Below are 25944 nucleotides of genomic sequence, written 5' to 3' on the forward strand. Positions count from 1 at the left end.
GATGCATGGACCAAAGCCTGTGCCCCTAAATCACCCCACAGGTCCCCACCCGAGGCTCAGACCTTCATGGAGGGTAGGGGTCCCAATGTCCCAGCCACTTGCTGAGACCCTCGAGGACCCCTGAGCCAGCACCTTCGGAGAGCAGCTGTGGAGGCTCCACTTGATGGGCGTGCTCCGGCCAAACTGCTCCAGGATGGCCCAGACCTGGTCCAGGTGGCGGGCTGCGGCCAGCCCCACCGCGAGAGCGATGCCCTACCGGGGGAAGCAGAGTCACCAACATGGGACACAGGACCAGGCCTGGTCCCTCGCCTGGGGGAAGGGAAACTGAGGCCCATAAGGGGGAGGCTCGTCGGAGGTCACAGGCATCGGCCTCCCAGCCCCACACTCTTTAGGACACGTGACTCTGAGCCCAGCCCCGTGAAGCATCTCGTACGGGGTATGGTGGGTGGGTGGGGGAGGCAAGAAGAAGGGGGACTCCCTAGAGGCCTGTTACCCCACCGGCTCAGAGCAGACCCATGCCAAAGCGGGGAGTGAGCGCCCAGGAAACACGCGTGACAAGGAAGCGGACAGCTGTGATGGGCTGTCTGTGATGGGTCAGGACTCAGAGTGTGACCAGGGTCAGGGCTCAGAGTGTGAGCAGGGTCAGGACTCAGAGAGTGATCAGGATCAGGGCTTAGAGTGTGAGCAGGATCAGGGCTCAGAGTGTGACCAGGGTCAGGGCTCAGAGAGTGACCAGGGTCAGGGCTCAGAGTTTTATGAGCGTCAGGGCTCAGAGTGTGAGCAGGGTCAGGACTCAGAGAGTTATCAGGATCAGGGCTCAGAGTGTCACCAGGGTCAGGGTTAAGACATTCCAAGGAGGAAGGCTCAGTCTGACCAGCGTTGTATGCCCAGGTTCAGGCAGTTGTGGGTGGACTGGGGCCGTGTCCTACCTCCCTCTGCTTGGGCCACTGGTGGGATGTTTCCAGCAGGGCTAGCAGGTGCCTCCTGACAGTGTTGCTGTTCTCCTCGGCTTGAAGGATCAGCCCAAAGTAGAGGAACAGGAAGGCCTGGGGTGGGAGGGGTCAGCTTCCTGTCTTGGGCCTGACCCCCTTCTTGGTCCATCCCCGTACCCTCATGGCCTGCCTCCTCCCCTGACCAGGCTCCCTCGGCCTCCCTGGGCCCCTGCAGCTGCCCTCACCAGCCTGCTCTGGGACCATGTGACCCCAGCCTGGTGGTGGAGCTTGGAGTCCTGGTGCCCGAGCCCCCGTGTTTCCCTCGGGCCCACCAGTTCCTTTCGAGGACCCGGCCCTCCTTTAGGTCTGCATCCTGCAGTCAGAGCCCTGGCCTGCGCGTGGGCAGCAGGGGCTGCTTGCGGGGAGGCGGGGAGTGGCCCACCTTCTCCGGGGGCTGCTCCTGATGTGTCCGGTCGGGCCGGCTGAGTGCCCACAGCAGCTCCTTGGACCACACGTCCGTGTTCAAGAACTGGACCGACTTGATGGCCATCTGTGAGCAGATGGTGGTGGGCAGGGCTGGAGTTGTCTCTCCCTCCACCCCGGGAGCTGGGACTGAGGCCTCCCCCAGCCTGGAGCCACCCCCGGCCCCTTCGGAGCCCTGACTCTGTCCTCTTCTTGCCCCCTTCCCCCTTCTGAGCTCTCTGGGTTGTTCCATGGCCCTCATGGGTGAGGAACTCATTCCTCCAGATTCTCTCTCTGGACGTGTTCATGGGAGGCTGGAAACCGGGAGCCTGACCGTGCCCTTAGCACTGGGCGGGGCTCGAACATCGCAGATGCTCAGTGAGCATCAGCTGAGGGCGGCCCCAGCAGGGGTGGGTGCCAGGAGGGCCAGGTTCGTCTCATTTGCTCATGGCTGTCTCCCCGGCACCTGGAACCGTGCCCACATGAAGCCAATGCTCCGTCCACATTTCTTTGAGTGGATGAGTGAATAAATGAGACATCAAGTAAACGAGTGAAATGTCCCTTTGAAATATAAAGTCCTAAAAGTTCTGCCCGAGCGTCACATGACTTTATGATGACGACCACAAGCTTCTCTGTTTCCAGGGTTCCCAGAGTCCACTATTTGGCACTTCCAGGGTTTGGGACCCCGAGATTCTTTGAGGTGGAGACACCCCTCCCAAGTATGACCCCAAACCCAAAAATCTTAAAAGAAAGAGAGATTGATAAATGTGAAGATCAACATTTCATAAAGTTTGTTCAGCAAAATCACCCTAAGTTGAAAGATGCAGTAAAGTTTTGTTTTGCTTTTTTTTTTTCTTTGCTGTGACCTATTGCCAACAGTTAACACCAGGCGTCAAGAGCCCTTTATAAACCAAAAAGTCCACTTTGAAATGGCGAGTCGTATGTTTAGCTTTATAAGAATATGTCAGCTTTCCAGGGAGGGCGTGCCGTTTCCCCATCCCACAGCTGGTCCGGTAGCTCCACATCCTGGTCGACGTGATGGTGGCGCTCTTTCTCATCTGAGCTTTCTCCGTGGATGGGTAGTGGTACCTCATTGTGTTTTTTAAATTGGTATTTCCCTGGGGTTTCAAGATGTTGATAATTGTTTTATTGGCTTATCGGTCATCAATATGCCTTCCTTTGTGAAGTGTGTATTTAAATCCTTTGCTGACTTTTTTGGTTGAGCTCTTGTCTTCTTACTGAGTTGTAAGAGTTCTTCATTATTCTGGATACGATCCCTTGTCAGATGTAAGTCTGCTGAATATTTTCTCCACGTCTGTGGCTTGCCTTTTCACTTTCCTAGTGGTATTGTTTGATGAGCAGATGTTTTGATTTTTATGAAGTCCAATGTGTGCATTTTTTTCTTTTTGTGATGAGTGCTTTCTGGGTCCTAAGAAATATTTACCTGCCCCAAGGTTGGCAAGATTTTCTCCTGCGTTTTCTTCTAGAAGCTTTTTTAGTATTAGCTTCTACATTTAGGTGTTAGTTCCATCTCAAATGAATTTTTGTGAATGGTTTGGGGCAGGCATTGATAGAATAAATGAAAAGCAAGAAGGAAAGTGAATAGATTGAGGTGTATGAGGAAGCCGTTTTGGTTTAAAACAGATTTGGCCTGACCGTGCTTTTCCAGAATGGCCTGGCAAGCATGCATTGAACATCTGCTTTAAACATTTACAGTGTCCCAAAGCAAAGAACGCTGCCTTTAAAGATAGGATGTTGCCTCCCTCCCTATCAGCGTTTGTTTAAAGACAAGCATCCTTGCCAGAAACCAGCGTCAGAGCGACCTGCGGTATGGAGCAAAACCTCTTGTGATTGCAGTAAAAAGAAAAAAAGTATTCCTGTCATATTTGATGTATGTTTCTTGTTCCAAAATGGTCTGCAACCACTCCGTGCACCTCACTTCTCCAAATGCGTCCCTCCCTGGTGGAGGTCGCTCTCCCAGGCTCCAGTCCTCGAATTGGCTCATATTTGATGAAACTCACCTCATTTTTGATGTATAGATTGATGATCAGTTATTTGCGTCAACAGCATTAACATTCATTTTTTTTCGTTATAGATATGCAATTGTTCCAGAACCATTTGTTCAAAAAGACTTTTCTTTCCCTATTGAATTGCTTTGGTATTTTTGCAAAAAAAAAGAACAAGGAAAATTAACTGACCACATAAATGTGTTTGTTTTTAAGGACTATTTTTTTCTTTTTTTTTAAGATTAGCACCTGAGCTAACATCTGTTGCCAATCTTCTTTTTTTTTTCCCTTCTCCCCAAAGCCCCCCAGTGCATGGTTGTATGTTCTAGTTGTGAGTGCCTCTGGTTGTGCTATGTGGGACGCCGCCTCAGCATGGCTTGACGAGTGGTGCTGTGTCTGTGCCCAGGATCCAAACCGGCGAAATCCTGGGCCGCCGAAGTAGAGAGAAAGAACTTAATCACTCCGCCCTGGGGCTGGCCCCATAAATGTGGTTTTTTATTTAGGATTCTTATTCTGTTCCCATTGATTTATTTGCTTAATCTGTGTCAATTTCTTACTGTCTTGTTGACTGTAGCTGTATAGTAAATCTTGAAATCAGGTAGCATAATCCTTGTGACTTTGTTCCTTTTCAAGACTGTTTTGGCTCTTCCAGGCCCTTTGAAATTTCCATATAAAATTTTAATTTATAGACCACACTCAATTCCATAATAAAGTCTGCCGGGATTTTGATTGTCATTGTGTGAACCTATAAGTTGATTTTGGGAGAACTGGCGTCTTAACGTTATTGACTCTTCTTATCTGTGAACGTCATATATCTCCATGTGTTTAGGTTTTCTTTAATTTTTGTTTTGCAATGTTTTGTAAAGATCTTGCACATATTTTGCTAAATTTGTCTTTGACTCTTTTATGTTTTTGATACTGATGTATCAGTGTTTTTGTTAAAACTCATCCAATTGTTGCTGGTATATAGAAATTCAATCGGCTTTTGTATATTGATCTTATGTCCTGAGATCTTGCTAAAGTCAGTTATTAGTAATTAATAGTTTTAGTATTTTTTTAAAGCTTCTGTAAGATTATCTATGAATGAAATCATGTTGTCCACAGAGAAAGACAGTTTTACTTTTTCCATTGCAATCTGGACGTCTTCCCCCCGCTTTTTTCTTACCGTATTGCACTGGTCAGGACCTCAGTGCAATGTTGACTAGATGTGAAGAAAATGGATGTTTCTGCCTTATTTCTGATCTCGTTGGGAAAGTGTTCAGCTGATCGTCAATAGGTATGTGAGTTGTAGATTTTTCGTAGGTACCAGTTTCCCGCTGTTCCTACTTTGTTGAGAGCCTTTATCACTGTGATGTGTGATTTATAACAAGAAAAATATCTTTGGTCTTCATCCCTGTTCCTGGCACAGAGCACCTAAAATGCTTGGAGCTTCCTAGGTGATTAGAGCGACAAAGGTGTCTTTTGTTATTTGTAACAAGTCCCTTTCAACCACATCTGAGTTTATGCTAATGAGGTGACCTTTGGAAATCCCCCCAAAACTGGATGGGGGCTGGGTGCCCGGGGAACCAGCTGTGTGACGACGGGGTTGGAACTGTCAGTCCCCTCCCTGCAAACTGAGTTGAATCACCGACAGTCGGTGATTTCATCCGTCGTGCCGAGGTAATGAGCCTCTGCCAAAACCCCAGAGGATGGGGTTTGGAGAGCTTTCAGGGTGGTGATGATGTGGAGGTGCTGGGAGAGGGGCGCACCTGGTGAGGGCATGGCAGCCCCGTGCCCCCTCCCCACGCCTTGCCCTGGGCATGTCTTCCATCACGCTGTTCCTGACTTACACCCTTTTCTAATAAACTGGTAATCTAGTAGGTAAACTGTTTTCCTGAGTTCGGTGAGCAGCTGTAGCAAATTAGTTGAACCCAAGGAGGGGGTCGTGGGAACCTCCCCGTGTATGGCTGGTGGGTCAGAAGCACATGGGACAACCTGGACTTGCAATTGGCATCTGAATCGGGGACGAGGTCTCGCGGGACGGCGCCCTTACCCTGTGGGGTCTGATGTCCTCTCCAGGGAGACAGTGTCAGAACGATTAGACTGTAGGACGTCCACTCAGTGTCTGCTGAGAACTGGAGACCTGGTGGCTGGTGCTGGAAAACACACCTCAGAATCATGAGTAGACGCTGCATTTTGTCAAACGCTTTTTCTTCATTGAGATGATCGTAATTTTAACACTTCATTCTGTTAACGAGTTGAGTTACATTTATTGCTTTTCATATGTTGAATTGACCTCTCGTCCCTGGGATAAAACCCCCTTGCTCCTGGCGTATTATCCTTTTTATATATCGCTGGATTCAGTTCGCTGATATTTTGTTAAAGATACTAGTCTGCAGTTTTCTTGTGATATCTTTGGCTTTGTTATCAGAGTTGTGCTGGCCTCATAAATGATTTGGGAAGTGTTCTTTCCTCTATTTTCTGAAAGAATTCGTGTAGAATTGATATTAGTTTTTCCTTACCTGTGTGACAGAATCAACTAATGTCACGTATCTGAGTCTGGAGTTTTCTTTGTGAAGGTTTACAATTAGGATTTCAATTTCTTTGATACAAGAAGATACTACTCAGATTTTTCATTTCTTCTTGTGTCAGTTTGGTAAATTGCGTTTTACAGACACTTTGTCTATTCAACCTAAGTTGCCTAATTTATTGGAATCATATTTCATTATTGCCATTTCATGCCTAAAAGATGTGTAGTGATGTTCCTTCTTCTTTTCTGATATTGCTGTTTTGTGCTTTTTATTTTGTTGATCAGTCTATCAAGAAGCTTGTCATTTTATCAATCTTTTTGAATAACTTATCTTTGGTTTTATTCACTCTTTACTGTTTGTTTGTTCCTTTAAAAAGTTTTGTTGATTTCTACTATAGTTTTTTTTTTTTTCTGAGGAAGATTGCCCCTGAGCTAACATCTGTTGCCAATCTTTCCCTTTTTGCTTGAGGAAGATTGTTGCTGAGCTAACATCTGTGCCAGTCTTCCTCTACTTTGTATGTGGGATGCCGCCACAGTGTCGCTTGATGGGTGGTGCTAGGTCTGTGCCTGGGATCCAAACTCGTGAACCCCAGGCTGCTGAAGGGGAGCGCACGAATTTAACCACTACACCACTGGGTCAGTCCCTTTTATGATTCCAAGCAGGGGCATCTGGGACCCTTTTGCTGCTTTGCCTTCCCACTGTGTAATTGTGATTAGAGAGAAAAAGGGAAAAAACCCATGGAGATGCTGGGGATTGAACCCAGGGCCTTACACATGCAAAGCGTATGCTCTACCACTGAGCCACATCCCCTGACTGCAGCATTTATTATTTCCTTCCTTCTACTTACTTTGGGTTTAATTTGCTCTTCTTTTTGGAAAACTTCTTAAAATGGAAGTTTATAAAATAGACTTTACATCTTTCTTCTTTTCTAATATAGGCATTAAAAATTATAAATTTCCTTCTAAGCACTGCTTTTCATTGAACCCCACAAATTTTCATGTTGTGTTTTCATTTTTATTCAGTTCAAAATATTTTCTAGTTCTCCTTTTGATGTCTTCTTTGACCCATGGGTATTTAGAAGTGTGCTGTGTAATTTCCAAATATTTGGAATTTTTCCACGTATATACATTTTATTGAGGTCACATTGGTTTATAATATTATATAAATTTCACGTGTACATCATTATATTCTGACTTCTGTATAGGTTGCATTGTATTTACCACCAAAAGTCTAGTTGCCATCTGTCACCATACACACATGTCCCTTGTACCCTCTAATAATCACCAATCTGCTCTGCACCTATGTGTTTGTTTATCTTCCACATATGAATGAAGTCTTATGGTAAGTGTCTTTCTCTGTCTGACTTATTTTGCTTACATAATACCCTCAAGGTCTGTTCATGTTGATGCAAATGGCAAGATTTCGTCTTTTTTTCTGGCTAAGTGGTATTCCATTGTGTATCCATATATATACCGCATCTTCTGTATCCATTCATCACCCATTGATGGGCACTTGGGTTGTTTCCACATCTTAGCTGTTGTGATTAATGCTGCAATGAACATAGGGCTGCACAGATCTTTCCAAATTAGTGTGTTTGTGTTCTTTGCATAAATACTCAGAAGTGGAACAGCTGGATCATATGATAGTTCTATTTTTAATTATTTGAGGAATCTCCATACTGTTTTCCATAGTGGCTGCACCAATTTACATTCCCACTAGCAGTGTACGAGGGCTCCTTTTTCTCCACATCCTCTCCAACACTTGTTATTTCTTGTCTTTTTAATGATAGCCATTCTGATGGGCTTGAGTTGATACCTCAGTATTGTTTTGGTTTGTATTTCCCTAATGATTAGTGATGTTGAACATCTTTTCATGTGTCTATTGGCCATCTGTGTACCTTCTTTGGAAAAATGTCTGTTCATATCCTCTGCCTATTTTTTGACTGGGTTGTTTTTTTGTTGTTGTTGTGTTATGTGAGTTCTTTATGTATTTTGGACATTAACCCCTTATCAGATATATGATTTGCAAATATTTTCTCCTAATTGTTCGGTTGTCTTTTTGTTTTGTTGATGGTTTCCTTTGCTGTGCAGAAGATTTTTAGTTTGTTGTAGTCACAGTTGTTTATTTTTTCTTTTGTTTCCCTTGCCTGAAGATACATGATACTCAGAAAGATAATGCTAAGACAGATGTCAAAGAGCCTACTGCTTATGTTTTCTTCTGAGAGTTTTATGGTTTCAGGTCTTACATTCAAGTTTTTAATCCGTTTTGAGTTCATTTTTGTGTATGGTGTAAGATACTGGTCTACTTTAATTCTTTTGCACGTGGCTGTCCAGTTTTCCCAACACCGTTTATTGAAGAGACTTTCCTTCCTCCATTCTATATTCTCACCTCCTTTTTTGAAAAATTAGCTGTCTGTAGATGTGTAGGTTTATTTCTGGGCTCTCAATTCTGTTCCATTAATCTGTGTGTCTGTTTCTCTGCCAGTACCATGCTGTTTTGATTACTATATCTTTGTAGTATATTTTGAAATCAGGGATTGTGATGCCTCCAGCTTTGTTCTTTTTTCTCAGGATTGCTTTGACTATTTAACGTCTTTTGTTGTTCCGCATACATTTTAGGATTCTTTGTTCTATTTCCATGAAAAATGTTGTTGGGATTCTGATAGGGATTGCACTGAAGCTGTAGATTGCTTTAGGTAATATGGACATTTTAACTATGTCAGTTCTTACAATCCATGAGCATGGAGTATCTTTCCAATTCTTTCTTTCTTTCTTTCTTTCTTTCTTTCTTTTTTTTTTGCTGAGGAAGATTTGCCCTGAACTAACATCCATTGCCAATCTTCCTCTTTTTTCGCTTGAGGAAGATTAGCCCTGAGCCAACCTCTGTGCCAATCTTCCTCCATTTTGTATGTAGATCACTGCCACAGCATGGCTTGACGAGTGGTGTAGGTCTGTACCTGGGATCCAAACCCATTAATCCGAGCTGCCGAAGCAGAATGCGTGGAACTTTCACCATTCAGCCATGGGGCCAGCTCCTCTTTCCATTTCTTTGTGTCTTCTTTCATTTCTTTCAACAATGTCATATAGTTTTCAGTCTACAGTTCTTTCACCAAGGTTAAATTTATTCCTAGGTATTTTATTCTTTTTGTTGCAACTATAAATGAGCTTGTATTCTTGATTTCTCTTTCTGTGATTTTTGTGTGTTCATTTTGTACCCTTCAACTTTACTATTGTATCTGTTAATTATTTCTAACAGCTTTTTGGTGGGTTCTTTAGGGTTTTCTATATAGAATCATGTCACACACAAATAGGGACAGTTTTCCTTCTCCTTTCTAATTTGGATAATTTTTATTTCTTTTTATTGCCTAATTGCTCTGGCCAGGACTTCCAATGCTACGTTGAGTAGGAGTGGTGACAGCGGGCAGCCTTGTCTTGTTCCTGTTCTTAGAGGAATAGCTTTCAGTCTTTCCCCATTGAGTATGATGTTGGCTGTGGGTTTGTCATATGTGGCCTTTATTATTTTGAAGCACTGTCCTTCTCTACCCATTTTATTGAGAGTTTTTATCACAAATGGATGCTGGATCTTGTCAAATGCTTTCACTGTGTCTATTGAGATGATCATGTGATTTTTATTCCTCATTTGTTAATGTGGTGTATCACATTGATTGATTTGTGGATGTTGAACCATCCCTGTGTCCCTGGAATAAATTCCACTTGATCGTGGTGTATGATCTTTGTGATGTATTGTTGTATTCGATTTACTAATATTTTGTTGAGGATTTTTGCATCTATGTTCGTCAGTGATATTGGCCTGTAATTTTCCTTTTTTTGCATTGTCCTTGTGTGATTTTGGGATCAGGGTAAGGTTGGCCTCATAAAATGAGTTAGGAAGGCTCCTATCCTCTTCAGTTTTTTGGAAGAGTTTGAGAAGGATAGATGTTAGGTCTTTGAATGTTTGGTAGAATTCACTAGAGAAGCCAACTGGCCCTGGACTTTTGTTTTGGGGAGGTTTTTGGTTACTGATTTAATCTCTTGTGATTAGTTTATTCAGAGTCTCCATTCCTTCTTGACTCAGTTTTGGGAGTTTATATGATTCTAAGAATTTGTCCATTTCTTCTAGGTTATCCAGAGTGCTGGGGTACAGCTTTTTATAGTATTCACTTATAATCCTTTGTATTTTTGTGGTATTTGTTGTAATTTCTCCTCTTTTATTTCTGATTTTACTTATTTGAGTCTTCTCTCTTTTTTTCATAGTGAGTCTGACTAAGGGTTTGTCAATTTTGTTTATATTTTCAAAGAACCATTCCATCTGGTCTAGTGTTTCATTTAAGGCCATGTTTTCCCTGTTGACTCTCTGTCTGGATGATCTATCCATTGATGTTAGTGGGTCCAGATATATTTTTTCCTATTGACTTTTAATTTGTGGTCTGGTCAGAGAATGTACTCTGTTTGACTTCAGTCCTTTTAAATTTATTGAAACTTGATATATGGCACAGCAAATGATCTATCTTGGTGAATGTTCTATTTTCATTTGAAAGGAATGTCAATTAGATCAATTTGGTTAATTATGCTGTTCAAGTCTTCTATATCCTGAATGATTTTCTGTCTCATTTTTCTATTAATTACTTGTGTTGTTGCTGCTGCTGGTTTTATTTCTACTAGATGCCATTAATCCCTCCTATCCTGCTGTTGCTGCTACTACATGATCATGATAACTAGCATTTAATGAGGGCCTCCTATGTACCAGGCACAGTGCCAGGCACTTTATATGGATTATTTCCTATAATCTTCACAACAAACATACAATCCAGGTACTTTTTTTTTTTTTTTTAAAAAGATTGGCACCTGAGCTAATAACTGTTGCCAATCTTCTTTTTTCCCCCCCTGCTTTTTCTTCCCAAATCCCCCCAGTACATAGATGCATATTTTAGTTGTGGGTCCTTCTAGTTGTGGCATGTGGGATGCTGCCTCAACGTGGCCTGATGAGTGGTGCCATGTCCATGCCCAGGATCCGAACCAGCGAAACCCTGGGCTGCTGAAGCAGAGTGCCTGAACTTAATCACTTGGCCACGGGGCTGGCCCCACGATCCAGGTGCTTTTATCCTCATTTGACAGATGAGAAACTAAGATATGGAGAGGAAACTAGGTCATCCAGGCCCCACAGCTGTGATTGGTTGAATCTGCACTTTAACCCAGTTCTGCCAGGTCCCTTGTCCCTTCTTCCAGCCAAACATGCCCCTCACTTGGGTGTGTGGTCAGAGATGGACCTGCATGACACCACTCCTTGGCTGTGGTGGCTTCTGTCCACTCCCACCTGCTTCCTTCCTCCCCTGTTCTCAGATCTGGCCTCTGCATCCTCTCTGGCCCTTGTATGTGTTGGACACTGGCTCTGTGTCAGGCATTTAGAGGCCAAGATTCAAGTCCCAGCTCCCCAGGGACCAGCCCCACCACTGAGGTCAAGTCCCTTTTCCTCCTCAAGCCCATTTGCTCATCTGTAAAGTGGGGGTCTCCCTCCTCCTCTCTAACTCCTCCCCCCTCCCCTTCCCCCTCCCTCCTTCCCCCCTTCTCCCTCCCTCCTCCCCCCTCATTCCCACTTCTCCACCTCTCTCCTCTCCCCTCTCCCCTTCTCCCTCCTTCTCCCCCTCCCTCCTTCCCCCTCCATCCTTTCCGCTCCCTCCTTCTCCCTCCTTCCCTGTACTCCCTCCCTCCCATCCCTCTTCCCCCTCTCAGGGCTGAGCAGGTGCCCATCCACACTGGGTTGCCTCCCGCTCCCTGTTGTTCCCACATCATCCCTGCAGAAGGCCCCAGTGGCTGGGTTCCCTCCCTACCTGGGCCAGCTGCTCTTCCCAGCACGCCTTCTCTCCATTGTTGAAGATCTGTTCTGCTGGAGAGAGGGGGGTCACTGGAAGCCAGGTCTGGTGTCCACAGCCAGAGCCAGATCTTGGGCCCCATCTCCCCAACCCCTTGGACACTGGACTGAGTCAGGGTGACATTGTCCTGCCTCTGTCCATTCTGGCTCCATGGAGGAAGTGAACTCTGAGGACAGTAAGCCAGGCTTGGGATCCAGAGAACTGGGTTGGAGTTGTGGTCCTGTCACCCACCCAGCAGTAGGGGGCCCTTAGACCCCAAGGGTGGGACATACTGTTAGAGGTCAGGATGCCCATCACGTAGAGGAGGCTGCGGTGGGGGAAGACGCCCGTCAAGACCTCGGTCTCCAGGTGCTGGGCCACCGCCAGCCATGAGTGCCTACAGATGGCCACCAGCACGTTGCTGGCCGCATCCTGGTACACCTCTTCCAGATCCTGGGGTGGGGAAGCGGAAGCAAGAGCGGGCGCTTGGATGGAGCTGTGGTTTTTCACACCTGGTCTGGTCTGGTGGGCAGGGCAGCCATTGTCAACCCATCTGTGGGACAGAAAATGGAGGCCCAGGGGCCCAACACACACACCTGGCAGGTGGAGCTCAGGCTTAACCCCAGGGCTTAGGACTGAGCGACTCCCAAGATTCCTGGTCCTCTTACAGTTCCAGAAAGCCCTCATCATTCTTCCTGCTTCGGAGCCTTTGCTCAGGCTGTGCCCTCCGCCTGGAACGCAGTTCCCACTTGCCCTGTGTATCCGCACCCTAGTCCATTTCTAAAGCTCGCCCCCAGGCCTACGCTCAGGAACTGTGTCCTGAAGGCTCTAGTCCGTGCCGCCTGTGTTCCCGGGTTCCTGGCAGCTCAGGACAATGCCACATCCTTTGGTTCTTCATCACCACGGATCCAGAACCCGAGTCTATGCTGCTGTCTGGAGTTCCCCGGCCTGAGGAGGCAGAGTGTCAGCTGCCGGGGTCAGAGGCCCAGCGGGCTGGTCCCCTGGCTGGGCCTCCACAGTCTGGTGGAGGGGCCATCAGGAAGGAAGGGACCGCCCCTGACCTGGAGCCCGGCGCTGTGTTGCCACGCCTGGTACTTTCTCAACGAGTGTGTGGTGTTTCCTTTGCTCTCGCTCCAATCTTGAGTTTCTCTCTTCCCCGCTTCTTAGCGAGAGCCGTCAGGTGGCTGGAGTGAGGAGGTGTCACAGGACCATCGCTGGCTGGGGCCGGGGGTGGGCCCTGCATTTGGTGGCATCTGAAAGGCCCCTTCCTGTGTGCCCTGGGATGCTGTCTGAATCATCGTATGAAATCATTCTGCCATTTATCATTTACGAGGGCTTCTCGTTCAGATGGATTGAATCTGACTTTACTCTTCCAAAAAAAGACCTCAACTGAACTACATTTAGGAGATTTTCTAAAAGGATGACAGCAACCACATTCGGGAAGCTGGAAAGCAGATGGAGGAGAGGTACCCAGGCCGAGTGCTAAGCCAGCAGCGGGGCAAGCTGAGAACCAGGCTCGCCTACGCCAGACAATCTTCTTATTGTCTGATGGAGACCCAGGAGGCGGCGTCTCCTGCACCCTGGAATTGCCATGGTGGGGATGCAGGTAAAGTGGTTCAAGAATGGGTCAGATGCCTACATGCCCTGCCCTCTCTGCACACCCGGAGGGTCCAGCAAAGTCTGGAAGCTTGGTCTCCGGAGAGAGCCAGCAGGGGTCACTGAGCTGGGAGGCCAGGCCTGTAAGCACAGGGGAGAGTCCCTTCACAGGCCGGGCTGCCCACCGCGCTGCCTTCGGCCGCAGCCTCCAGGCCAGGCACTGGATCGGGGTCTTCTCTGGGATTTCTGGACATCCCAGGAGGAAAGATACAGAGGTGCCGACACGGGGGGCCTGGAGGGGCGCAGTGGGCTCACCTCATTACTCTACAGTGGACCCCAAATCTTACCCCCTCACCTGTGTGTTCGGAGCGCCCTGTCAGCTCCCAGCCACAGGCAGACAGCCACGCTGGAGGAGCCCCCAGACGTGCGAGCGACTGAAACCCACAACTACACACCCGGCGACACCCACAAAAAAAGCTACTTGGAGGAAAGGGAGGCCAAACAGAGATGAAAACTTCGAGCCAAACTCTCTTTAATATCCTCTGAGAGATAAGAACAGACACTGCATCCACGGATGCTATAAACAGAACGGTACAAAAAAAGGAACGTTCTGAGAACAAAATCAAGATCTCTTGAAAGTTAAAGATGCAAGAGCATAAATGGGAAACTCAACAGAAGGCCTGAAAGATAAGAAGGAATCTTCAGAGAGCAGAACAAAGAAGCGAGAGAGGGAAAAGCAGAGGCAAGGAAAGAACTTGAGGAATTATCGGAAGTTCTGTGTTGGAGGGTTAGGCATTCCTGAAGCCCAGAACAGACACACACTGGGACAGCATCATCAGTGAATTCGTGTAAGCAATCTTGCAGAAGCAGAGGACCCGGGAGGCCAGACCGCAAGGACCCGAGACCACAAAGCCTGGTGGCTGAAAACAGACCCGGAGCGAGACAGCACGTCACAGGATGGCAGAGCACACGGCGCGAGAGAAGGCTCTAGGAGCCGCCGGCGGAGGGGCAGGTCGTGGATAAAGGACCAGTGGTCAGGAAGGTTTTGAAGCCTCTCCAGTCGCACTAGGGGAAGAAGACCATGGGACAATGACCTCCACGCAGAGGCCATGGTGAAACAGACGAGAGGTATTTCCAGAAATGCATGGTCTCAAGATTGGCCTGCCTGACTTGTGCTGGAGAGCTGGAGGTGGGCGGCCGTGCGCTTGGAAGCACAAAGTGCAGAGCAGCACCCCCCGCCCCCCCCCACCAAGAGAGGCTGACGCCAGGGCGCACCTCTGGACATGGGCCAGCTTTGTTGTCCTGCGGCGCTCGCCAGGCTGGGGCACCACCCGCTCCCCCCAGCTGCTCTTTATTATCATTAGTCTGTGGACTCTACATAGATGCCTTGCACTTTTACAATATGCCTGATGTGTCTCACAAAGATGAGTTAAAAATTAAGAAAAGAATTTTAGAGAGAAAACAAATCTAGTCCCACTAGGACGGATTCACAAACGCCTCTGTGGGGACGTGGGAGCCGATCACACCTGCTGTTCACAGCCGGGTGGGGACTGCGGGCAAGTCTCCTCAACTCTCTGGGCCTCGGTCCCTCCCTCTGGACATGGGACTCACAAACACCAGATGGGAGGGTTAAATTAAGCCGCTTCCCGCTTTGGGGAGAGCCAGGGCCTGGACCTGTGGTGGTGGCCTTGGTGACTGGTCACTGCTCTCTGACCGTCATGGGTCACGTGTTTATTGACTAGCCCACCTCTGGGCAGGGACTTCTGGGGAAAGTGCACTCAGTGCCACAGTGGACACTCGGCTCTTGCACTTATGGGCCCTGTGGCCTGAGATGAGCAGCGAGCTTGCTGAACTTCCCTTCCTCACTATAAATGGGGGTGTGAGGCTGTCCCTCCGAAGGAGCCGATGGGGAGAAACTGGACAGAAGTCACTTGGTCCCCCACAAGGCTGGGCACCACCAGCCTTACTTGGACCCCGGGGCAGCGGTCTATGTGCTGGGGAGGGGAGGCCCACCGTGGACTTGGTCATGTTCTCCAGGGCCAGCTCTATGAAGGTTTTCTCCCAGGTCTCTTCCAGGGAGTCAATGGCTCCAATGACAGCCTCCAGGACATGGAACAGCCGGAACTTGTGCCGGGTGGAGATCTGCGGGTGACAGAGTAGATGGAGGCTCAGAGACAAGTTGTGTCTGACCATGCGGCGAGCCGCCAGGGGGAGCACAGGTTGGGGGAGGGTGAGGAGGCCAGAAGGAAAAGATCACAAGTGGATGAATTTGGCCATTCGTCCAATAACCATTTATGGAATATATACTCTATGCAGACCCTGAGCTAGTTTCTGCAGAGACAGATGAATAGAAAGTTGTCCTTATCCTCAGGGAATTACTGTGAGATTTTAAAAGCATTCCGTCTCTAAAGTCAGTTCATTCTTTCATTCATTTATTCATTCATTCATTAAAACTCAGACAGATCCTCCCCCCAATCATCCACACAACTATTCACCCACCCATCCATCCATCCATCCGTCCACCCATCCATCCATCCACCCATTCACCCATCCATCCATCTACCCATTCACCCATCCATCCATCCATCCACTCATCCATCCATCCATCCACTCATCCATCCATCCACCCATTCACCCATCCATCCATCTACCCATTCACCCATCCATCCATCTACCCATTCACCCATCCATCCATCCATCCACTCATCCATTCATCCACCCACCCACCTATCCATCCATACACTCATCCACCCATCCATCCACTCATCCACCTCCATCCATCCACTCATCCATCCATCCATCCACTCATCCATCCATCCACCCATTCACCCATCCATCCATCTACCCATTCACCCATCCATCCATCACCCATTCACCCATCCATCCATCCATCCACTCATCCATCCATCCACCCACCCACCTATCCATCCATACACTCATCCACCCATCCATCCACTCATCCACCCATCCACCCATCCATCCACCCATCCATCCATCCACCCATTCACCCATCCATCCATCCATCCACTCATCCATCCATCCACCCATCCACCCATCCATCCACTCAACCACCCATCCAAACACCCATCCATCTCTACCACTTGAAGACTCTGTGACTTTAGGCAAATCGCTCCCCTTACCTAAGCCTCAGTTTCCTCATCTATTGGGATCGTAATATCTATATCATGAGACTGTTCTGAGGGTGGTCAATACATCTCCCATTACTTTCCTCCCTTCCCCCTCTGCCCATTGGACATATGAGGAGATTGATTTGCCCCAAATCATGAAGCTGCTATATGGAGAAGCCAAGATTTGAGCCCTCCTTGGGATCTAGCTCTCCCCTCTGCTCCCCATGCCTGCCCCAAATGGCCCCAGCAGCTCCCACCTCCATGTTGTCTACAAAGTAGTCATGGATGGTTTCCAGCACCAGGTTGGGGGCCCCCTGAGCCATGTTCTTGATCTTCTTGATGATGTACTTCATGCGGAGGGAGTCTGCACTGTTCAGGTCCCGGAGCATCTTGAAGCAGATGGCTAAAGCAGATGGCAAGAGGGTGTGAGGGTGAATGGCCTTCGGGAAGGTCACACTGAGCCAGCAGTGCTGGGTGGGCAGGGAAGGGGAGGGCTGGGAATGGGAAGGAGTGATCGGAAAATGAAGCCTGGAGACTTGAACACACTGGAAAATCCTGGGCCTCCTGATGTCTCAACAGTCCTCCTGGGGTTCAGGATAGGATAAGAAGCAGGAATGCATGCAGATCTGCACAACCTTACTTACCCATGCATATTTTCATCCTTTCATTGATTCAACCATCTTTTCATCCACCCATTTACCCATTCATCTATTATCCACCTACTCATAAATCCATCTGTCTAGCCACCCACACGTTCATCTATATGTCTGTCTATCAATCCATCTATCCATCCACTTGTCTGTCCATCTTTATACTCATCCACCAATGCATCCGTTAATAAGTTTATCCATCTACCCACCCATCCACCTATCCATCCATCTATCTATCTATCCGTCTATACCCCATCCACCCATAAATTCATCTGTCCATCCACCCATCTATCTACCTATCCATTAATAAATTCATCCATCCATCCACCCATCTATCTACCTATCCATTCATAAATTCATCTATCCATCCATCTACCCACCATCATCCATTTTAAAATCCACCCATCCATCCATCCGCACATCTATTCATAAATCAGTCATCTATCCCTCTATCCTTCCATCTATTCGCTCTTTCATTCCTGACCCTCTCTCCAGTCATCCGACATTCAGTGATGTTTGCTCTGTGTGGTCACGGAGCTGTGTGTGGGGGCTCAAAGAGGAGTCAGGGCCCAGCTCTGTTCTGAAGGAGCCTCCAGCCCAGGGGAGCCCTACCCAGTATCTGTGCACTTTGGTTCTGCGGGGTAGTTACATAAAAGGCCCTAGGTACACAGAGAGGGTAGGGGCAATAAATCCTGACCAAGATGGAGGCGCAGTCAGGCCTGACTTCTCAGAGGAGGTGGCAATTTGACTTTGCCTAGAAGGATGAGGGCAAGTGATCCTTTGAATGAGGAGAAAAGCAGATCAGTGAGAGGGCCAGACCTGAGCTGAGGGTCTCAGGTGTGACAGGGTGTGGGAGGAGAGTGGCAGGTGGGGTGTGAGAGAGGGCATTTTTTGGGCTTTGGATGGTGCCTCTGGGAGGTGTGAAGGGGCCGCGGAGGGGGTGCAAGGCTCTGGAGGAAGCTTCACTGTGTCCTCTCCCCTTGACATCTCCGAGGTTCCAGACTCCCCCCGGCTCTCATCCCCAGGACTTCTCCGGGCGGAGGGACATGGCGGGATCCCCTGGAGCCTGACCACCCCCCACCCCGGCCCGCCCGCGTCCCAGGGCTGGCGGTCACCCGCGTTGTAGGCTTCCTCCATGAACATCTTGTGCTCCTTGGGCACCAGCGCGGCCTGGCTGCTCTGCGACTTGCGGAGCACGATGGTGGCGGGGTGCACCTGTCTGTCCCTGTGGGCAGAGTCCTGAGGTGCCCTCGTATTGGATTCGAAGATGTGGGAGGGGATTCTGAAATGGCAAAGGGATCCTGGGTGTCCGCATCTGGACGCCCCGTGTGTGTTCACCTATGCAAGGGCAGTCATTGCCAAGAGCCGCGGCGGTCTGGGTGGGCCTGGCCGCGCCCTCCCATGCGTCCGCTCTTCCCTTCCATGGACTGGCTGAGCTGGGGGAGGAGACGGCTTAAGGCCTCAGGGACACTGTTGAGCAGGTGGCATCACCTGTGGGCCCGGTGGGGCCTGGCTTCCCAGCAAGGGTCGGCGGGACCGACACGGCTGTGGGACATGGAGGGCAGGGCAAGCAACCCCGGCTCCAGCTCTCCCACTGACTTGAGGAGCCAGTCTTTCCAGGACCACAAGTGAGATGGCCGTGGCTACCGAGCCATCACTGGTGGGGCCTTTCAGGGCGGCCAGGGAGCTACAGGAGGAGGAGCCTGAGGCCGGGCGTGCTGCCCCGCACCTGCCCGTGATACGCCCCCGGCCCCACCTCCTGGTGCTTCAGGGCGTTAGTGCCTGCGTGAGAGACCTGAGGAGAAGTGTGCGGCAGGAGCAAGGGAAGATGGGGGCGTCCCTTGAGGCTGACTGTGCCCTCTCCTCCTCTCCTTCCTCCCCACCCCGTCTTTCCCTCCTCTTCTTCTGCTAGTGTGGGAACAGGACTCCCCCAGACAGTGCTCATCGCCATAAGGGGCCCAAAAAGTGGGCATCCTTCATTTTGGGGGTGCTGCACAAGCCTGGCTGTCCCACAGCGCCCTCCCGTGGATCCCTCATGGCAGGAGTGGGTTTCTGCTCCCCCAGCTTCATGACCTCAGGTGCTCGTTTCCTCTTGGTTCCTGCTTCCAAAGACCTGCCGTGGGAGAGGCTGGCTCTTCCTAGGCCCCAGGGAAGCAACGGTGAGCCCGACAAACAGCAGCCGGGCAACACGTTAAACAGGTGCGCCGCGTGCTGCGTGAGAACGTGGTTCATCTCTTAATGTTTTATCCATTCGTTTGCTCCACCGTGTAAGAAATATGTCAGGTCGTGTCACTCAAAACCCTCCACGGTTCCCCAAAACTACCAGAACTCAAGAGCCAGTTATGCAGCTTGGCAAATACAGAGTCAGCATACGCAAATCAGTCATGTTCCTACATACTAGCAACAAACCACGGGGAACTGAAATAAAAAGGCACCCTCTACAACAGCACTAAAGGTCGTGAGGCATTTGGGCAGAAATCTAACAAATAATTGCAAGACCTGCATACTGTAAAGTCAAAAGATTGAGGAAAGGGATCCAGGAGACTGCAATGAGTAGAGTCGTATACCATGTTCATGGACCAGGAGACTGCTGATATCGTGAGGATCTCTCTAAAGTTCTCTAAATATTCAATGCAAATCCAGTTGCAATCCCAGGAGGATTTCTTTGTAGGAACCACAAGTTGTTTCTCGTATTTATATGGAAAAATACAGGGACTAAGAAACTCAAACAATTTTGAGGAAGAGCAGAATTGGAAGCTGACACCACTGGTTTCAAGTCTTATTATAAAGCCACAGGGACCAGGACGGTGTGGTGTTGATTGAAGCATAGAAATATAAACAAATGGAGCAAAATAGAGTCCAGAAAAAGACCCACACACATGAGGCCAATTGATTTTTGATGAAAGTGCAAAAGCAGCTCAATTAAGAAAAGAGAGTCTATTAAACTGATGGTGCTACAATAATAATTGGATACACACGCAAAAAATACCCCGTTATACCCCACACTATGCGCAAAAATTAACTCAAAATAGGTCATAGACTAAAGTAAAACCTAAAAATTTAAAACTTCTGAAGACAATGCAGGGGAAAGTCTTCCCGAGCTGGGTTAGACAAAGATTTCTTAGATGTGACATCAAAAGCATTATCCATAAAAGAAAAAAAAATGATAAGTTGAATTTCATCAAAATTAAGAACTTCTGTTTTTTGAAAGACAGCTATAAAACACGAAAGGATAAGCTTTGGTCTTGGAGGGAATATTTGCAAATCACATGTCTGATAAAGGATGATGTTTGTAATACGTAAATCACACAAAACCAAACGACAGCAACCAAACAAAATGCAAAGCGAACGACGTGAGCAGAGCTCCCACCAAGGGGGACACACAGACGGAAACAAGGAAACAAAACGCGCTCAGCGTCCTTCATCACGAGGGAATCAGGTTAAAACCGCAGGGGGAGATCACGTCCCAGCTGCTAGGATGGCCAAAGTCGGAAAATGGGCAATTCCCCAGTGCTGGCCAGGTTGCAGAGTGACCAGCAGTGTCTACACGGCTCTGGGGAGTGCAGACCGGCATGGCCGGGGTGGCGGGTAGTCTGGGATTTTCTAAGAAAGTTAATCCCACGTTTACCTTCCAACTCAGCTTTCCACGCCTGGGTGTTCACTCCAGTGAAAGAACTTACATTCACACGAAATCTGGACACGAGCGTTTGTAACAGTTTTATCTGTAACAGCCCCAAAGGGAAGCAATGCAAATGTCCTTCGACTGGGGGATGCATGAATGAACCGTGCTGTGTGCACAGAAATACTCTCAGCAATAACAAGAACCGAGTGACCGATAAATGCAGCCACACGGGCGATTCCTACACGCACTGTGCTGTGCGAGAGAGAGCAGAGCCCGGAGCTGCAAGCTCGATCGTTCCATTCTTAGGACTTTCTGAAAAGGGTAAAACCACACAGACAGAAGACAGAGCTGTGGTTTCTGGGGACAGGGAGCTGTGGGAGCGTTGGTTATGAAAGGGCCTGGGGGGTTAGGGGGGAGATAGACCTGCTTCATGTCTCCGTTTCCGTAGTGGATACACGACTGTTTGAGTTTGTCAGAACTTAAACAACCGTATGCTAAAAAGAGTGAATTTGACTGTATGTAAATTATACCATAACAAAGAAGAAAACAAGAACAAAAGAAGTAAGAACGCAATCATTTCACCTCCTCTGATCTCATCCTCTCCTGCTCTCTCTTGCTTCCTCCACCCCAGTCACGGTGAGCACCTGCTGCCCTCACACCAGCAGGCATGGCTCTGCCTCAGGACCTTTGCACCAGCTGTGACTTCAGTCTGTGGGCATTCTTCCTCCAGAGACCTGCTTGGCTCAGTCCCTCACCTCCTTCAAGTCTTGGCTCCATAGTTACCTTCTTGATGAACCTATTTAAAATTGCACCCTGACGCTCACTCGGCACTCTCCACCCCATCCCTGTCCATTTTCTTCCATATCACTTTTCGCCTTGTGACATGTAATTTACTACATCTATCATTTACCGGCTGTCTCCCTCTGCTGTGTGTAAGCCACGAGGGCAGAGACCTCTTTCTCTCTTGTTCCTAGCTATGTCCCCGACATCTACGACAGTGTCTGGAACCCTTGGCAGGTGCTCAGCAAACATTGTAAGATGAATGGCAGAGCTATGCAGCTGAAGCACCAATCGGCTTGGTCCTGATCTTCTGGATACGGCCCTGTAACAGGCCCTCCCCGCGCACCGGGTCCTGGGGGTCTGTCCCCACAGGCTTCAGACCTGGACCCAACTGCCCAAGCCCGGTGCAGTGGACCTCCCGGGCTCCGCTCGCCTGGCCCCTCTGCTCAGAGCATGCGTCCTTCCTGCTCCTGTCTCTGTCCCCTCGTCAGGGCCATGCAAAGATGCTCTTCAGCCCTCTTCACTTGGAAAGAGCATCCAAGGGCTGGGGGTGCCTGCCCTGACTCCCCAGCTGACGGAGCTGCCCCGAACCCGGGTGGCACAGCTGACTTTCCTTCCCGAGTCTCCCTGGGGATGTGCTGGTGTCTCTGGGTCCCCAGTGCACCCCAGGGCAGGCCCTTGTGAAGGTCGACAGCCCAAGGGAGGAGTGGGTGCATGCGAGTGTGCTGCCCGGACAGTGGGGTCCTCCTCCTGCCCACCCGGAGCTGGGCCCAGCAGCCCCACCTCGTCGGCTCCCCTCCCAGATGGCATTCATGCTTGTGGCCTGGGGCACCTCGTCCGTGCATGGCCATGCCCAGCCTGAGGACCCTCCACCCTCCCCACCATCTGCCCTTTTGGGAACCACTGACCAAGTGGCTGAGCAGGGGACACTTGTGGGGGTGCTGGAGAGGTTGCCTCCCTGCACGTCTGAGCATTGGTGACACAGAGGACTCAGCCAGCCCTGTCCTCGGGCAGCTCGCAGCGTCCAGGGGGCAGGCTGGGGTGAAAGCATTTGCAAGGTGCTCAGAACAGAGACTGGGGGCAGCTGGCCTGAGGGCGGACGAGCATCTCTATGGTCCTCGAGGCCCACAGGGTGCCCGGCGCAGAATCATTCCTTCCTGCCTTCGTCCGTTCAGTGGGCGTTTATGAAATGCCTACTGTGCGCCAGGCACCGCTCCAGGCCCCGGAGTGTCAGTGAACAACACACACGGGAGCCCCTTCCATTGCAGCTCTCACATTCTTGGGGGAGAGAGGATGCACGGGCAAGAAGCTATGTCCTGTGTCAGCTGGGGACAGTGACACAGAGGATCCGGCAGGCACAGGGGTTGGACGAGCCACGGGGGTCATTTTAAATAGCCCGGTTCAGGGAGGCGTGGCCGAGCACGTGCCCACTGTGGGTGTTGGATGACTGAACAAATGAATGAACGATGAATGAATGAAGGCATTCTGGCAATAGGGCAGCTCCCCCCAGCTGGATACTTCCTGCCAGAGAGGGATGGGCATCTCCCTTCTCGTCACCTCATGGGCCCCTCTACCCCCACCATGGCCTCCATCACCGCCCACGAGGACGGCCACATGCTGGGTGCTTGATCTCACCCACGCTGCCCTCACACCAACTTCACAAGGTGCTGAGACACAGAGAGGTTCAGTGACCTGTCCCAGGACACACAGCCTCCAAGGATGGTGCCAGTTCAGACCCTGGCCCCGACTCCAAAGCCTGCGTCCTAGGGACTGTGGCCTTTCCCAGGGTGGCCACTTTGGGGCTCAGGGCATACTTTACCCCTCCTGCAGGGCCCCTTCTTTCTACAGCCTCTCAGAAAACCAGCCACTTCCTTCTGCTCCGGGGGACTCCGCCTTTCCCACTGACCCAGCGGGCGCCACATCTGCGGGCACCCCACAGGGGTCGGAGCTGGGCCTCCCTCTGTGCCTGGAGGGCCTCGGGCCAGGCAGCATTGGCCACAGGCACGAGGGAGACCCCGAGTCTCACCCCAAACCCACATCGCAGGCCCGCGGCAGCCACAATCGAACGTATTTTTAAATATAGAAAAACGGTGGGAAGACAGTTCAGCAAACAGCTGCAGGGGGAGCGTTTCCTCGCCTTAGAAGCATCCAAGACGCGGCAGAGGAGCAGGCGGGCCTGACAACACAGCACACGGGCGGGAGCAACTCTGTGCAGACCCAAAGAACTGAGTTCAAGGCAGGTCTGAAGCTGTTCCTCCTGGAACAGCCCGGAGCGCAGGGAACGCGGGCAGGGATGTGCTCCGGAACCCTCCTGGGAGCGCCTGCCAGCAGCGCCTGCCCTGCCCCAGGACGGGGGGAGCCCGCCGGCCAGCCTCCGAGCCGCCGGGGCGGCAGGAAGGCGGAGCGTCCCTGGTGCCCACCCAGGATGCTGGGGACACGACCCGAAGGCCATAGAGGAGCCCTCTTTGACGCATGTTCCTTAAGTCTCTGCAAGGACGCTGGCTGTTGTATCACCACCTCTGTGCAGATGGAGAAGCCAGGGCTCAGGGAAGCAGATGGACGGATGGACTGTCCATCTGTCCACTCGTTCACACAGCGGGCATGTGCGGACGAGCACTGACATGGCTCGCCACACCTCTGGTCCTCACAAGCAGTCAACAGCCACAGGACGACATGATGGCCAAGCCGCTTCCTCCCTCTCAGCCTCCCCTCCATCAGGTCAAGGCTGCCAGGAGTGGGGGGTAACCCCAGGTCCCTCCCCAGGCTGCTCCTGGCTGCAGGGCCCCTCCCTCCTCAGCTCGGGGCCTCAGGGGCCCAGATGGACCTCAGGGGTGTCGCTCGCTGACCTGCAGGAAGGCGATCTCCTGAAGCAGGGGGAGGCCAGGGCACCCGTGGGAAGCAGGGTATTGGGGTCCCCTCCTGGGCTCCCACTTGTCCTGGCCTGGAGCTTGGCTGGCCTGGGGTTCTGGGACAGGGCTGATGGCGCCCGGTCAGCCGTGGTGTGGCGGTGTGACTTTTCCAAACGCTGCTTGTCCATGTTGGGGTGTGGTTTGGAGAACCCACGGGCCCCAGTCTCAGCTCTGTCCTTACGCCGGGCGGGGCAGCCCTATGTCTGGGCAGTGCCCTCCCCTGCCCCCACCAGCCCTGACCTCACCCCCGAGGTCACAATGGTTCCTGCATCCACAGGACCTTTCCAAGGACAGTGCTGTGGAGCTGGACACTTTGTTCTGGGCACGGCACGTGCACGGCTGTGTGGGTATACTTGTGCTCCCAGAATGGCCTCAGACTTGGCCCCACCCCATCCCTGGTTCTTGGGCATCTCCTGTAAGAGCCGTAGAGGGGCCCAGCCGACGCCTTGACAGCAGCCTTTTGAGAGGCCCTGGGACAGAAGACCCAACTAAGCCTGGATTCCTGACCTGAGAAACTGTGAGACAGTAAACGTGGGTTGTTTTAAGCCACTGAGTTTTGAGGTCATTTGTTACACAGCAGTAGATAGCAGTCATGTGTTCTGTCCCAGGGACAAAGTGGCAGAGGGAGGATTCTGTCTGACGTCCTTACACATGGGGCCAGGGTCCAGGTGCTTGGTTGCAGCATGAGGCTGGGTCCAGAAGGCAGACTGGGGACTCCTAGCACGGACCCTTGTCACCACACTGGGCTGTCGGAGGCCCTCGGGGTGGGGCTTGTGTGAGGAGGGGCTGAGAGCGAGGACGCTGCAGGGGCCATGGGCCTGTTGGTGCCGGGACCCGCTGCCAGGCCAGCTAGCTGCAGCCCCGTGGGCGTCTCCCTCTGCCCAGCCAGGCCCTGGGCTCGAGGAGTCCTTGCAGCTCTGGGACTGCGGGCTGGTTGACCTCTCTGAGGCCATGACCCCTTTGTAACGGGGGCTGGTAGAGCCCACCCCCCCAGTTGTTGTGCGACTTAAGTCGCTCTTCTGTGCAAGGCTATTATAGATCCGCACAGTGTGGCAGGAGGAAACAGGCTGGGAGGAGTGAGGTGAGAGTGAGGGGAGGGTATGTTTACTGAAGCCTTGAGGGTCCCTGCGCTGTTCCCAGCATGTTACTTTGTGTCTTAAGGCTCAGCACAGCCCAAGCTCAGCACAAGCCCAGGAGGCGGGCACTGCACTTTGCTCCAAGTCACAGACGCTGGCCTTCCACCCTCACAGCATCATGCAGTGGACTGTTAAAAGCTGGGTCCCTAAATGCATTCACAAAGGAGGGTCCCTGGGAGGCCGCATCCTGCAGAGCTGCCAGAGAAGGCGTTTGGGGGGCTCCCCTTCTCTGAGACCCGCGCCCCGCCTCTGGGGTGCCCCTGGCAGCTATTTTGCCTGGCGGCCTTGGCCAGTGGTGTGCTGGAGCCGCGCCAATGGGCTTGCATGATCTGTGCTTAAATATTCAGCCGTTTTGAGAGCTGGTT

The 25944-nt window shown here is 50.6% G+C and overlaps 1 protein-coding gene and 1 non-coding gene across 8 annotated transcripts in view; both read right to left on the reverse strand.

Moving 5' to 3' along the window:
- Window positions 1–24659, reverse strand: part of LOC103542478 (maestro heat-like repeat family member 5) — a 65023-nt gene extending 40364 nt beyond the window's left edge. For 2 of the 7 annotated variants that reach the window (XM_070631103.1, XM_070631105.1), the window contains exons 1-9: window positions 24381–24659; window positions 18248–18414; window positions 16740–16885; window positions 15368–15496; window positions 12052–12211; window positions 11738–11790; window positions 1375–1482; window positions 930–1046; window positions 133–252 (exon numbers count right to left, since the gene is read on the reverse strand). In XM_070631103.1, the coding sequence (XP_070487204.1) occupies window positions 133–252; window positions 930–1046; window positions 1375–1482; window positions 11738–11790; window positions 12052–12211; window positions 15368–15496; window positions 16740–16885; window positions 18248–18414; window positions 24381–24571 (1191 nt within the window). In that variant the 5' untranslated portion in view covers window positions 24572–24659. Of the gene's footprint in view, window positions 1–132; window positions 253–929; window positions 1047–1374; window positions 1483–11737; window positions 11794–12051; window positions 12212–15367; window positions 15497–16739; window positions 16886–18247; window positions 18415–24380 lie in introns of all 7 variants that reach the window. The other 5 variants (XM_070631102.1, XM_070631104.1, XM_070631106.1 and 2 more) reach the window with 3 other exon arrangements.
- Window positions 6649–6720, reverse strand: TRNAA-UGC (transfer RNA alanine (anticodon UGC)). Its single transcript has one exon. It is a non-coding gene; the product is annotated as a tRNA-Ala (tRNA).
- Window positions 24660–25944: the final 1285 nt, after the last annotated feature.

Source organism: Equus przewalskii, chromosome 8 (genome assembly GCF_037783145.1).
Source record: "Equus przewalskii isolate Varuska chromosome 8, EquPr2, whole genome shotgun sequence".
NCBI classification, from domain to species: domain Eukaryota; kingdom Metazoa; phylum Chordata; class Mammalia; order Perissodactyla; family Equidae; genus Equus; species Equus przewalskii.